The sequence below is a fragment of the Crocodylus porosus genome, unplaced genomic scaffold (genome assembly GCF_001723895.1).
Source record: "Crocodylus porosus isolate Cpor-Errol unplaced genomic scaffold, CroPor_comp1, whole genome shotgun sequence".
In the NCBI taxonomy this organism is placed as follows: domain Eukaryota; kingdom Metazoa; phylum Chordata; order Crocodylia; family Crocodylidae; genus Crocodylus; species Crocodylus porosus.
The window spans coordinates 26,287,942-26,302,632 of record NW_017728943.1 but is presented as its reverse complement, the minus strand read 5'-3'; the positions used below and the strand labels follow the sequence as shown (position 1 = coordinate 26,302,632).

Genomic DNA, 14,691 nt, shown 5'->3' with positions numbered 1-14,691 from the left:
ATTTTTTTAAAATGTCTAAACAAATATAGTTCTATTATGAGACCCACTCAGTGCTGTTTACATTATTTTCAGCCTACATTTTAATGCCACTCCTGTAAATAGCAGTTTACTGGGGAGTTTGGAATTGCAGTATTTTAGTCTTCAGACTGGAGAATAAACTCTGTTTGCATTAGTTCTTTGCAATCTTTGCATTTTTTTTGTTTTTAAGTGTTCAATAAGTGTTTTTTTTATTACGAATTTGAAGAGTAGCATCTCAGTTGAAAACAACACTTGTTTACATTGGTTATTTCACTAACGTAAATAATATAGATTCTTCAAAATGGATGAAAAGTGGAAGAAAGGTCACTCCAGCCTTGTGATTCTCAACTAGGATGTTATGAGATCCTCTTAAGGTTGTCATAAGGGGCAAGGAGACAAGCTTGTTCCTTCCAGAATCATGTGCAAGGAGGTGAGCACTGTAATAAATTATTTTTTTTAACAAGTTGCTACTAAATTCCTAAATGTTACAGAGGAGTGCCTGGAGTCTAAAGAGTGAGAACTAATGCTCTAGTCTATAAATATGTAATGTAAAAATTGTTCTATGAAGTTAAGAAATGGTGCAAACTGAGTTTACATAGACAAAATCATTGGTAACAGGCTTTTGCTGCACTTTCAAAAGTGTTCATATGTGAATTATTGCACATTGGTTCTGACTGAATGACATTTCTAATGAACACTTGGCAACTTTGTTAGCTTGGGACTGAATTTTCTGCAGTATGGCTGAGCATGCCACGTGCTGGGGGCCAGGGATTTACAATCATACATTTGGCCTATCATTTTCCTGATCTTGAAAGATACTGTGGCCCTGGATTTTTTCTGGCTAAATTACATTTAATTAAGATTACTTAAGAGAGAGCTTGGCTTTATGGATTGCTTGCTTGCTTTGTTTCAAGGTCTTTCTATCTGCAACACAGTCCTGGAGGTGCTGCAAAGAATTCTGGTTTTTTTCACAATACCTTGTCTGTACGAAATGCTGGATTAAAGATTACTATATCAAATATCTGTTGTTCTAGTGTCCAGCAGTTTTAGTGAGGATTGAAATCTTGTGCTATGCAAACCCAGATGTAGGCTATTTTTCTGCCCCAAAGAGCTTCTCATGCAAGACCAGAGAAAACAACAGGCTTGAGGGCAAGAGGTATATCCTGTTAAACCAGTCATAGTTCATTAATTTGGGTTCTTACAGTACTTGTGACAGGTGGGTCTCGAGAAACCATAAGAGGAAGTTGTCATAATTAGCGATAAGACATGATCATAGGAAGTGCCTGAATAAAGTTGTTCCACTGGTGTGGTATGGAGACTTGGGTTCTTTTAAGGAGAGAAATGGCAGCAGACAGAGCTGACAGCAGAGCAGGGGCTAGTCACAAGGAAGCAGGCAGCAAAGAAACACTGCTGCCTACAGTGCCATAGCAAGGTGGGGCGGGGAGTAGGGCAAGCACCCCAGGTGCCAACAGGCACTTCCAGCCAGGGCAAGGCACAGGATGGACCACGAGCAGCTTGTTTTGGCAGGTGTGGGGATGGAGGAAAGGCGGCTTCTGCCACTGTGTGCACTTCCGGGCAAACATGGGGGCATATGTCCCCCGTAGATTTGGTAGGGGGGGAAGGGGGCAGGCTGCTGCTGCAGGCTTTCCCCTGGGTGCCTAACTTCATTGCTACGGCACTGGCTGCCTAGGTAGAGAACTGCCCCTTAGCATAAAAGGGTGTACCTGCAGCTGGTGAGAACTCTGCCTGGAGAGAGTTGGCTGCAAGGAGCTAGGCAGCTAAGGAAACAAGCCACTAGGGCAGAGCCTATAGCTCATGGAGCAGGGAGGCTTCTGGGACAGCCATCACCAGCTCCCATGGCAACCAGCCTTGGGGCCCTAATGATAAACCCCTGTGGGGCTGCAGGACCACCTGACCAAAAGGGGCAGGGCTGAGGCAGCATATAAGCCTAGGGCCTGGGCCTGGGCCAGGTCAAACAGTCTGGCCAAGCAAGCTGCAATGGGAAGAGCTCCTGGCTGCATGTGCAGGAAGGGGCTCTGCTGACTCAGGCTGCCTTCAGGATGCAAGTAAGGCACTGGAGGCTGCTACTGGGGGGGATATAACCCAGGGCAAGGACAAGTCTCACTGCTTCTACAGTAGGTTCCTGTTAATGTTTGGACCTGGTTTAGTTTATTATAGCTGGAGAGCTTATTTCTTTACAGCAGTTTGGGTTTGGGACTATCAGGGACTGGCAGAGGTCCCAAGAGTGTCTTCAGCCCTGCTGGGGCTTGAGACATAGACAGGGCTTGAGCTGTATAGGGTGGTAGCCTATGGAAGGACTATAGCTGAGTGCAATTCAAGCCAGATTGGGCCAAGGAGTCCAGTACCTAAAGCAGGGCTGAGGCCAGGGGCCTAGGACTGAAGTAAATTGAGATAGGAACTGGTGCCCAGAAAGCATGTCTAGCACAATGGCCCTGGACTAAAATACCTAACTGGAGAAAAGGGACAAGGGAGTGATTGTACATTAACACCTGCAAGGCATGGCATGGTTGTATGGGAGGTCAGAGGCTGTAAATAGCTCTTAGGGCTATAGATGTCCTGGGGACCACAGACAGGTCAGGAAGGCCCACTTGGCCTGAGAGGGGTAGAATGGAGTACAGCAAGGCCTGGGAGGAGCCAGTAGAACTGGGACTTGCTCTAGGAACCTTAAACAGCCTTCCTTTTGATCAAATGCATCAAGGCATGGCAACTGAAAGGGAGGGCAGGCACCCCAGAGCTAGAGCAGGGTAAGGGTTGCATGGCCATCGGGAGTGTCATGGCTGCCCTGGGAATCCAAACATTACAACAATTGGCTATTTGTAACTGCATGTGTATAGGAGACCAAATAAGGAGTCATAATTGAAAGGGCAATCATTACAGATGCTAGCAGTACTTGAAAAGACTATTGGGGAGTACTATTGTCTCTTATTGGTCCTGTGTTAGGAAAAAAAGAATTGGGTGGGGGAGGCAGTGATAGGTATAATCTTGCTCTGCTACTAAAGGCATTTTGCCTCAGCTTGCTGTTGTGCCATATCTTTACCTGTGAACTACTACTGTGCCTGGCTGCCAAGTATTTCCTGCTCTGCCTACTCAATCTGCAGTTCTGCTTATCTGCTTAATCTGTGACTTAATTTTTTTTTGCTTTACTGCACTAAGCAGACTCCCCATGGTGCTCACTATTCCTATCCTCTGCTCCATTATGTTTCTCTTCATTTTCCCCTTTCCCCAAGCTGTTATTCTTGTAAAATCTATCTTCTTTTTGCTTCTCCTCCACCATCTGTTTCCCAGTCATCCCACACAGTCTGCGTCCAGTATGTACGTTCTCCACCTGCTTTCCATAATCATCCCTCTGTACCCATTCATCTCATACTATCTAATCTAATTACTGTGTTGCTTTTATTCCTCACTCTTCCTCCATCAGTGTGTACTCTATTTCTAACAAGCCTATCTCCCTCCATAGCTACCTCTCCCTCTTTCTAGGGGTTGTAAGATCAGTTGCTTACTTCTCCCAAACCCTCTCCTTGGCCACTCTGCCCAGGGTTGGGGTAGAACCTGGGGATAAGATTGTGTAAAAACACTACTACTAGACCCAGGGCAGCAAAGACTTTTGTGCTTTGCTTTCTTCACTTGTGTTAACTGAATAAGGCAATAGATATTTCACTGGAAAACTTGTTCCTGTAGTGACTGAAATGTTTGTTTCTCCCCATTGCACTTCATATTCCAATCCCCTCCTCTCGGCTGTTACAGGCCCTCGGTATTTCATGATCTCATACCTATGTGACAGTGGATCTCTGATCTATATTAACAATGAAAAAATTAGAAACTATGAGCTTAAATTCAAGTAAGAAATAGAACCGAGCAGAACTGTTGTTGTGACAAAGAACATTCACATAGGCGCATAGGAAAAGCTGTGGCTAGTTGACAGTAAAACATGATGTACTTTTGAAGTCACCATGGGTGCCTATACACACAAGGGAAGAGGCTGCTCCAATGCACAATAATTTGATTGTGTCGCAGCAGACTCTATTAATCCAGTCTGCTAGAGTGTGGCAATTACTATGGCTTTGCAGCCTCCCATGCTTTGTGCATCAATGTCCACATGCATCAAAATGGCAGTGGGGGTGCTTTATCTAAAGCACATTCAAGCCCACGCCCACCTCTTTTCCCTCCACCCCCTGATGTGTATAAACACTCCATGTCTTTATGTCAAAGGACCAAGCATGTGTAAGTGTATGAAAAATTTGAATATTGCCAAGCAACCATAGTTATTTTGCTGGTACGTGGTGAAGACTGATTGGACAGGACTTATGTAATACCCTATATACCTGCATATATTGCATCCCTGAATATAATGCACCTCCTGCTTTTGAAAGGCAGCATGAAGGAAAGATCTTGCCTTATAGCATTGGTAAATGAGTACCGCAGCTAGGGAGCTGAACTACCAGCTCCACCTGGTGAATGAAGCCTGTGGACTGACCTCACATGCTGCCATGATCTAGTGCCACATCATGCAACTGGTGTCTGGAGACTTGGCAGCAGGGGGAATGGTGGCAGCATTAATTGCTGTGGCTCCCAGAGCCATGTCAGTAGCTCTTGCTCTCTTGCCATCAAATGTCCAGATTTGTAGCAATCCACGTACTTGCATATAATGCACACCCCAATCTTCACCACCTGATTTCTAGGGAAAAAGGTACATGTTTTATGTCACAGTTCTGATGTGTGTTTAATCATTGCACAAATTAACAGCATAATTCAACACAGCTTATCATTCTGATGTACTAAATCATACCATACATGATACATTTAACTAAAAGTAAGTAAATTTAAGAAGTAAAACCTCTCAGTAGATTACAGCATTGTCAAGAGTGAATATTTTAATCCAGGGGTGCTCAACCCCTGGCCCATGGGGTCAAAGATCATCATGGGTCTAGAAATTCAGGGCAAGAGGGGTGTCGCTAATCCCCTGCTACCAGACTCCTGGACAGCCCCAGGCCCTTCATGCTGCAGGATGCTGGGGGCCTGACACTGCCCCCACAGCCTAATCCCAGCATGTGGTGGGAGGGATGGGACAGTGCTGGGCCCTCCAGGCCAAGTCCCAGCAGGAGGGGGCAGTACCCAATACAACCTGCACACCAACTCTGTGCCACTCATCTGGACCACCAGGCCAAAAGATTTAATCACTACTATTTTAATGTGTGGGGAAACAGATGATACAAGACACGAGTAGAAGGTTCTGTGAACTTCCCTTGAGCCATACCGTTTTACCCCTGCTTAAGGATCTGGCCATTTGATTTTGAAATGTATGCAAAAGAAATAAATGTAATGGGAGCCTTCTTTTCTGCGGTGTTTTCCATTAGGTGCCTTGTACACTTATCTGTATTTTCCCAAGATAAAGTCTTGTAAAGACTTCAAGCAGTGTTTTGGTTTGCATACCAGAGAAAGAACTTGGATGGTTACTGGAAAAACGGAAAGCTTGATAAGGTGCAGCCTATGAAGTTTTTTGGAAAGCTCCTTTAATAAGGAGAAGGGTTTTCAGACCACAAGAGGAGTAGGCTTGGGGAATAGCACCCCAGACCTGGAGGAAGGGCACCTGGTTTCAACCTACATTCATGGTTAGAGTTCAACTTTAAAGAGAAACAGATTCAGAGGACAGAAACGGTATCCAGAAAAAGTGATTGTTCCCATCCTATCCCTGTGGTTCCTGTAGAATGAGCACTAGGATCTGGGGGAGGGAGCAAATGATCCATCAAAGGCAGTACTCTCCCACTTCTAATATCTTCATTGGAGGTTGTGACTACAGCAGGTGACTTCTACCTGTGTAAGCAAAAAGCATGACTGCAGGCAATTGTTACATATAGACATGTAAATACAAGAGACAGTTCATGTTATTAATTCCAGGCTGTTCTTTGCAGATTGTAGATATGGGCCATAGGGAGAAGCAATAAAATCCATTTAAATATTAATAGAAATCTTGCCATAATCGCTTTCCCTCAGGTTTTTAATTTACACCCCCATTCAAAAGGAAGGCCACTTCCAAGCCACAAACTCGCACTCAACACACATGCTGTTACTAGAGGCACTATTTTACTATTAAACTGTAGCTTGGCAAAAAAAAGTTTCACAACTACGTGACTACCAACAACACTGGTAGGATTCTGCCTCACACAATGGATCTCTCATCTATTTTAACAATGGACATTTTGGCTGCTTATAAATTACAAGGTAAAACAGATACGAAATAGAGCAAAGTATGACTTGTTTTGATAAGGAACACTCACTCAAGCTATATAGGAAGAGATGATACTATTTAATAGTAAATAAAAATCCTGTCCTCCAAGTCCAATTTCAGAAGATATGTTAAAACCACCATACTATGAAAGAAAGGTCTCTCTCTCACTGAGATACAAAGATGACTTTTCCTCCAATAATGGCTGTTCTTTATGTACAAACTGTTGAAAAATACAAATTGCCTTAAATTCTCTTCAGAGTTCTTCCTCACTTTTTACTAACCATTTAACTTCCCAGTGTAAACAGATCTCATCATCTTCATGCTGTAAGTGTTCAGCATATTGAACTTGTCCTTGAAAAGGTGTTTCCTTTCTTATAGTCTCCTAGAAAGCAGAAGAGGACTCATCTTGTTTCTTCACTGGTAAAACCCTTAAGATTTTTGAAGGATCAGGCTTTTGTGCTTGGAAACCTGAATTTAGCTTTCCCTTTACTTTTTCCCCCTGCTTCTTTGGTGAGTACTTGGAGAATACTGTGTCTGTTACTGAATGTTGTTGAAGATCATCTTCTGATAGCAGTCATACAGAAGAATCTCTGGCAGATTTTAGATGAATAATCTTGGTCCTGCTAGCAAATGGGTAGGCAGTGCAAAGACATCCTGCTGCCACTATAAATCCTAAACTGCAACAAGCACAAAATAGAGACCAGCTGTATCCATGTTCTACATCATCAGGAAGACTATATATGAATTTAGGTAGACGATTTAGATCATATGATATGCTTGCTGCATAAGTACACAGGGAAATAGTGCAAAATATTCCTGCAAGCAAAACAATCATATTGTTATAGTTAGTAGACTTGTAATCTGGGGTGAATAAAACAGCAAACCCACCCCTCTTAAACAGTTAGTTACATCAACAAACACTAAGCAGTTGTTTCTTCTGCTAGCACAGTGGGGAAACAACCTTTTTTGGTAGGAGTGCCACAAATACCCTGAGTGCCACTCCCATCCCCTTCCCCTGCCCCAACCTGTCACTCAGCTTCATTCCCTGTATTTCTTGCCCAATCTGCTGCTGTTTTCTGCTCCTTGTCCAATCTGCCACTGTGCTGCCTGCCCCTTCCCCAATCTGCTGCATGCCACACAGAGGCTGCTGGTGCCATTTGTGGCACCCTTCACATCCCACAAGATCCACAAGCAGCTGCTCAGTGGTTTCAAATATAGCTGTAGCTAGATTAGATTATGAAGTATATCGGGGGGGGGGGCAAAATGGGGGATCGGGCTGGCAGCTGGACTCCATTTCCCAGCAGCCCCTGCCCGCATCACTGCAGCCAGTTTCTGGGGAGACCCCAGCAGCAGCAGGGCCTGACGGGGCAGGGTTTCTATGGAGACTGGCCCCAGCAGCGTTGGCAGAGCGCAGAGCTGGGTGGAGAACTGCTCCGGGGCTGGGATCTTGTCCAGGGTGTGTGGGCAGTAGATCGGCTCTGCCCCAGCTTCAGACCACTGTGCAACCATGGCAAGAACCTGGCCCCGGCCCCAGAGCAGCTCCCTGGCCAACTGCACATTCTGCCAGTAGTGCTAGGGCCCATCTCCATGGAAACTCTGGCCCTGTGCTGTCACAGCCCTGCTGCTGCTAGGGTCTCCATGGAAACCAGCTGCAGTGACGTGGGCAGAGGCTGCTGGGAAATGGAGTCTGCCACAGGCCTGATCTAGCTCACAGGCTGGACTTCGCCCACCTCTGAGCTATATCCACTTTGCCTTTCCTAGCATAATTCTTGGGGGTGTCCAAAGAACCCAATATGTAGCTCTTCTCTGGCATCATTTAAGCCACTCTTCAAAGGTCTGTGTTCCTATTTGCTTTGCAGCAATGGATTAGGCTAGGCATTTTTCATTATGGGGTGAACTTAACCACACATACAAGAAATCCTTGGGTCTGCACTTTACAAACTTAATAAAAATACAAATCTACTGTACACTTTCAACATATGGTTTTCAAAAAACTGTAACTGGTCAAATAATAATAAATTTCCTGTGGTACATAGAAAGGCGCTGCTTCTCATTAAGACTTCCAGCCCTTGCCATTGACACCTTCTCCAGGGCTACTTTTTCTAATAATGAGAACTTCTCCCATATTCATTATGAAAAATGTCTGAACAATTTTTCCTCAGACTTCCTCCGTAGTTTATATTCATGCAGATACTAATGATAAAAAAACTGCAGCCTGAGGAGTGAAAACTCCAGGAAGTTATAAGTGACTGAAAATAGGATGAAAGGAAACCTGTTATGCAGACTAAACTGTATGAAGAAGTCATTGTTGCTTTTGCTATACAATGACAATTCCTCTTTGGATTTAAAAAGGGGAACCAAGGAGTCCTGTTCACTAGTCAGTCGTATTTGTGCCTTTGGATCTGTCTATACTCCTAAGCCAAGAGTGGACTGTATAGCTCGCTAGGCCCTGAGTACCCCAAGAAATGCTGTGGCTCAGAGAAACAATTCAGTCCCAACTTCCTCCATTGCTCTAAAAGGAAATAATATTCTGCTGGTTCACTGCAGCTACAGACTGCTGACCTACCCCATACTGGCTCTGGAGTGCCAGCTGGTAAATTTAAGGAGGATAAGCCAGGGCTTTGCCTATTACTCTCCATTGCCTTGCTTGTGTTGGGAAGTAAGCAATCTTGCAATACCTGTTTACCCCAGCCGATATGGACCTCAGGTCTATGCAAGGATTTTTAAGGGCAGGTTCTTGCTCCCTCTATGCATGGGGATATAGTGCGAGTTTCAGTCTAACTTTTAGTTTTCAGACACCAAAAAAAGTCACTCTCTAAATTCTTCTTTCAAGAAGGAAAAACAGTCCCTTGCTTTTTTCATGAAAGACTAAGAAAATCTTTCCCATTTTCTTGAGGTTTTTTTGGCATTTCACTGTTCTTGCTACCAGACATGTCTGGCCAAACAACTGATGCATGTCACAAAATGGAAATATATCCAACAGGAAATATCAAAGAAAGGTGCTCTCTTCTCAGTGATACTGCGCACCTAATCAAAGCTGCATGTGCAGTGAAGACAGAGGTAGCCCCATACCTGTCATAAGGAACAGAAGGCCTGCAACGTGCTGTGTGAGGCTTTCCTCCCAGAAGAAACTAACTGTTGCTACAATGCATCCACAGAGAAGAACTGCTGCTGCCATGCCCAGAAAACCAGCGGTGATTCTTCTTAAATCTGCACCCACAACAAAAGTACAGCAGTTATTAATGTAATGCACCTTTTGTTTGAAGGGGGAAAAGGAAATGACAAAGAAGGCCTACTGGCAACAAGGTATGGTGAGAGGAAAAACTGGAACCAATGAGGCAATATCATCTAAAGGAATTGTAAAAGGGGGCCAGGGAAAGGGGAACTTGGGCCCTACTTTGGGGATAGTGTATGAAGAAAGTCCCCTCAATATGTTATAGCAACCAAAAATGTAAGCACAATGGGTGTAGACCAGTGGTTGCCAATCTTTTCAGATTGCAGGCCAGAATGGCTCAGTTGGGGTCAGAGGCAGGCAGTGGCTAGGACCCAGCTGTTGAAGCCTCTGTCTGTACGCCAGGTCAAAAGGCTCCATAGGCCAGATCCAGCCTGTGGGTTATAGGACGCTGACCCCTGATGTAGGCCAAACGCAAGAGAGGGAAAGAGACTGCAAACTTTATAATGTCACTACATCTACCAATGATCTTCTTGGACCTGGATAATTCTGCTCCACCTATTTTATACAGAATGTAGTAGAAGACATAAGAGGTTCAAAAACAAGTTATTGGGGGGGGAAAACTGACTAAAGGAAATGGGAGGGCAGAAATTTTAGCACACAGTGAAAATGAAAATAGTAGGACTGTTTAGGCTGGAGATGAACAAGGGGATTGACAGAGGTATAGGAACTAGTCTAAGGTATAGGGAAAAAACGTCAAGAGTAGGTCGCTAGTGATATAGAAAAAGGGACCATCTGAAACTGAGGTAAGAAATTTTAAGCAGCTAAAGCAAATGTTTTAAAATATTGCACTGTTGGCCTGTTGAACTCATTGCCACAAGATGCAATTTAAGCCAACGTTTTACCAGGATTTAAGAAAAAAATGATTGACAAGGGTAGTCATGTAAATGAGACTTAAAATACCAAAGACTGGAAGAGAGAGAGACACACACAGATGCTCAAAGCATAAGTTAGCCTGTAAGCGCTATGGGACTAGAGAAAAATTGATGCAATTTCTCATGTCTTCATCTGAAGCATCCTGTACTGGCAACCGTCTAGAAACAGGAGGCTGGATGGCAAGGACTGCTGTCTAATCCAGTCTGGACTAACGTTTGATTTGCTTTTTCATGCAAAATGCCAGCAGTTACAGAAACTTTTATGCATCCCCGTGCAGAAGCTGACAAACTCAGGTACTTACGAAGTAGATGCCACTCATCCTGCTGAATTGTCTTTGTTAAATGGAAGGGAATGTTTTGCAAGCGTATTGGCTGGGAGAAGTGGTACTTGATAGCTGTACATCTCTGAGCAATGCCTTTGGGGGGAAAAAAAGAAACAGGCCACATTTGTCAGCTTACCAAACACTAAGCAGGTTCCCCATAGGACTCTGCACTGAAAGTTAAGATGAAAGTTAACCTTAGCAGGTTCTCCCCTACTGTTCCATTTCTGGAGACCTAAAACTTTCCCAATGTTGATCCAAAATACCTCTCTCTCCAGCAGGGAACCACTTCTATCTAGCCAACAAGGAACACGTGTGTCCAAAATATCGTGCCTCTCAGAACTCAGGCACCTGCACCCCTTGTCCTTGGGGTCCACAGCCTGGGATTCTCCCCTGGGGAACACTTGCTGGGTTTTCTTTAAAAGACATGAGCTGGGCTGGCTCTTTGAAAGCACTGGGCAGGAGCAATGGCACCATTATACAATATCTCAAGGGCGAAGAGTACTTGCCTAGGAAGGGGGAGACCTGGAAATTCAATTACCTTCTGAGGGGGTTCAAATTCCCACCTCCCAGGACACTGTCTGAATATCAGGCTTAGAATTTGTTTTGGGGTGAGGGACACTCTCTACCTTTCCTGATAAAATGGTGCAGAAAGGAAAACAAGATTCAGTGGGCTGCAAGTGAGCAGGACTGTAGCCTAGTAGTTAAGGCACCTGCCAAAGGACAAGAAGCTCCAGGTTCTGGTCCCAGCTTCCATGATTACTTCTGGTATTTCATCCAGTGACTAGTCAATGTAAAAGAGAGAGTCAGTCTTGGGAAAAGGGACCAGAACCCAGGACTTCCTGCTTCCAAATGAACATCCTAATCACTAGGCTACAAAGTCATGTTCTCTCTTGCCTGTCACTTGTCCAACTTCAAGTGGAAGGTACCTTATTCCAGCCTATTCTACAGCCTAGTAGGTTAGGCACTTTCCCAAGAAGTAGCTGTAGGTCTGAATTGCCTATAACCTGGGTCTCCCACATCCTGGGTGACATAATTAAATATGAGGCTCTGGTACGATGAGCGCCACGAATGGCTGCATTTAAAAAGGGAGTAAGTAGTTGCCACTGCATTTTGTCAGGAGTCCAATCCTACTGGAGTGCACTAGAGCTACATAAGAAGCTGCTCAGGGATTGGGGAAGTCCTGGGCAAATGTAAAAGCTACACTGCAAACACGTAAGACACTCCCTAGTCAAACACAGAGATGCCCGATAGGAATTGACACCATGGCTACCAAGCAGGGCTTTTATTTGGTACATGAATTTGAAAGTTGATACCTACTGCCTACCCTACAACCTCTTCTGGATCTGGCCATTAGGCGCTTAAGTCCCAGTTTAAGTCACTGGGACACTGGTACCTAGGTACTTGTCACTTCTGAAACTAGGACTTAGGCTCCTAAGTCACTTAAGTGCTTTTGAAAATGCTCCTGTGGGCCTTACATGAAGACAGTCCAATTTAGAATGGATCTCCCCTCTCACTCACTAAGCTTCTGCCTCCAAGAACAGACTGCACTGCAGCATAAGCATTTAGGATAGGATTTAATGCAAAGTCACTTGAGAAATGCCTAGTACTCTAGGGAACTGGACAGTGCTGATCTCTTCCCAGAAGACCATGATGACAGGACAGAGGGTTGCCTCATTTACTTCCCACTCCTGATGCATTTCTAGGTGTGGGCCTTGTTGTGACTGCTTTCCCAAGGGTGAACAAAGGAGAAAAAGGTTGCAGGGCTGCTGAGCAAGGGTCAGACTGATTCCAGATATTACTCTATACACCACTGCTGGATATCCCCTAAAGACACCTTTTGCAGTTGACTGATAACAAACCAGTGGTGAAAGGAGACATGATGTACCCCTGGCCTGGTGGTGGTCTCAGCCTGCACAGAGGCATCCTGTCTGGCTGTGTTCTTAACAAAACAAATGTCTGCGGGATCTGTCATTGGCACACTATTCTCTAGCACCAACCACAAGAGGCTGCTGCTTTAAAAGCCAGCTGCTGGCCGCCCGTATGGCTAGCACTACCGTTTGCTTTGCAATAAGCTTATCTGGCTCTGGTACAAGGTAGCTGAAGTGCACAGTGTACTTCCCTGTTATTCAGCAGCATGCATGTTTACAGGGTCTGATCCTGGAAGGTGTTCAGTGCTTTCAACTTCCACTGACTTCAGCTGCAGCTCAGGAAGCTGAGCCCTTGGCAACATTCAGCCCATATCCATTAAGCTCAGGGGCACTGTGACAGATTGCCTAGCATGGGAGTGAAAAGCTTTGTTTTGGTAGCGAAATGATAAGCAGTTCTGTGGTATTTATTAATTCTGTCTTCTGCTCTGTGAAGGCAGAACAGGCTTGTGCAGGAGGGGGGTGATGCTGCAAGAAGCCAACAGACCCAAACGGATGTACAATTAAGGCTGTAAATAGTAATAGCTGTGAAAGAAGATGACAGGCATGCTTGAGTGACTGTAAATTATTAGGCCCTGACAACTAAGGGACAATATCTTGGGCATGAGCAAAACCAGGAAAAGCAGAGGAATGGCTTGATGGCTTCCCTGTCCCTGGTGGGGCATGGGGAGGAGGCTAGAAAGGATGAGTATGATCTTGTGATTAAAGCATTGAACTGGGAGTCTAGAGACGCAGGTTCAAATACTGTGCTATATGCTTCCTGCTTGGTGCTGGACAAATGGCGTAGGCTATGCCTGCATTACACACTTACTGTGCTCAGCGGCGGCATCCTCACACTTGCCGAACTACTTGGCACATGCTGTCCCCAAGTGGAAGTAATGTAACATTGGAGGGTGGGGGGCTCATTAGCATTGCTGACTGACAGTACTAATTAGTCTGCTTTTATGCTGCCCACAAGTGAAATTTTATAGTTCTTCAAGGACCTCTGTGTATTTCTACCTGTAGCTCTTCTTGGTTGGACCTCCCCCCACCGCCAAGCCAGGTAGTTGGGATGGCAGGGGCAGCGGTTTCCCAAGTTTGAATACACAAAGGCAGCTTCACACCCTCAAAGAAACTCCATTCCTGGTCAGGGCTTCCAGATGCTATTGTAATTGTAACAATAAAATTGAACCGATTAGATCAGGAGCACACAGTGAATGACACACACAAAGGCTGGTGGAGTTGTATCTTGCTAGAGGCCTTAGGACAAAAGGGACATGGGGGTGGAGTAAGTGTGAAACTAGACAGAAACAGAGTTGAAGAATGAAATAGCTGTATCCAGCATGCAGCTTTTCCTGAAAGCTAGTACCAGCTCCTGTTATACAAGGAGTGACATGACTATAGTACTGAGACTTGCAATTCCCCATCATCTTACCATGGTTCTCTCTCTTTTCACCATATCTTCCTTTAATGTACTCTTAGGTTTTGCACTGTTTTTCTGCAGGCAATTTGCAAAGGAAAAGGTATTTGGATCTCTAATGAGAGGCAAATGGGATGCTTTGTCAGGGAGACATCTGGGAACTCTTGGCTGAACTTACCAGAGGCTGAGGAAAGGGCAGCTGGCCACAAGCAGCAGCAGGAATGGGAGCCCAAATGGTACAGACTCTCTTCTAGTTTAATTAACTAATAAAATCAACTAAATCCCATTAACTGAAAGGTGGAAGGGATGTTATGCCCAAAGCCTGTATTTGTCCATGCTACAATGATAAGGATGTTTTTTCTAACAAATTAAAGCAAAGAACAGCGGCTACAGGAAAGAACACTAAGACTGTGTAAACAGTGATGCTCATGGGAGGGAAAAAGTAATATGTAAGAGTCTTAGGGTTAGAATTCAGCCCCACAGGATCCCTTAACACCTGGCTTAGCTCGCCTTTCCTGATCATTTGGAGCAAACTCAGTGAAAATGCACTACAGCAAAGCTCATAAGGGTAAAAGTGGTATATCTAGGACTGCTGGCAGATAAAACAATGGCATGATTGGGGTTTGAGAAGTATTTTATGCTCTATCCTCCAAGTCGCACAATCTACCAGCT

General features: G+C 44.7%; 1 protein-coding gene across 1 annotated transcript; it reads right to left on the bottom strand.

Annotated features, from left to right (window-relative positions):
• Nucleotides 1-5,527: 5,527 nt before the first annotated feature.
• Nucleotides 5,528-10,758, bottom strand: TMEM178A (transmembrane protein 178A). The gene is made up of 4 exons (XM_019549061.1): nucleotides 10,675-10,758; nucleotides 9,338-9,475; nucleotides 6,547-7,081; nucleotides 5,528-5,850 (listed from the first exon to the last, which is right to left on the bottom strand). The coding sequence occupies exons 2-3, from the start codon at nucleotides 9,441-9,443 to the stop codon at nucleotides 6,840-6,842; spliced, it is 348 nt and encodes a 115-aa protein (XP_019404606.1). The 5' UTR covers nucleotides 9,444-9,475; nucleotides 10,675-10,758; the 3' UTR covers nucleotides 5,528-5,850; nucleotides 6,547-6,839.
• Nucleotides 10,759-14,691: the final 3,933 nt, after the last annotated feature.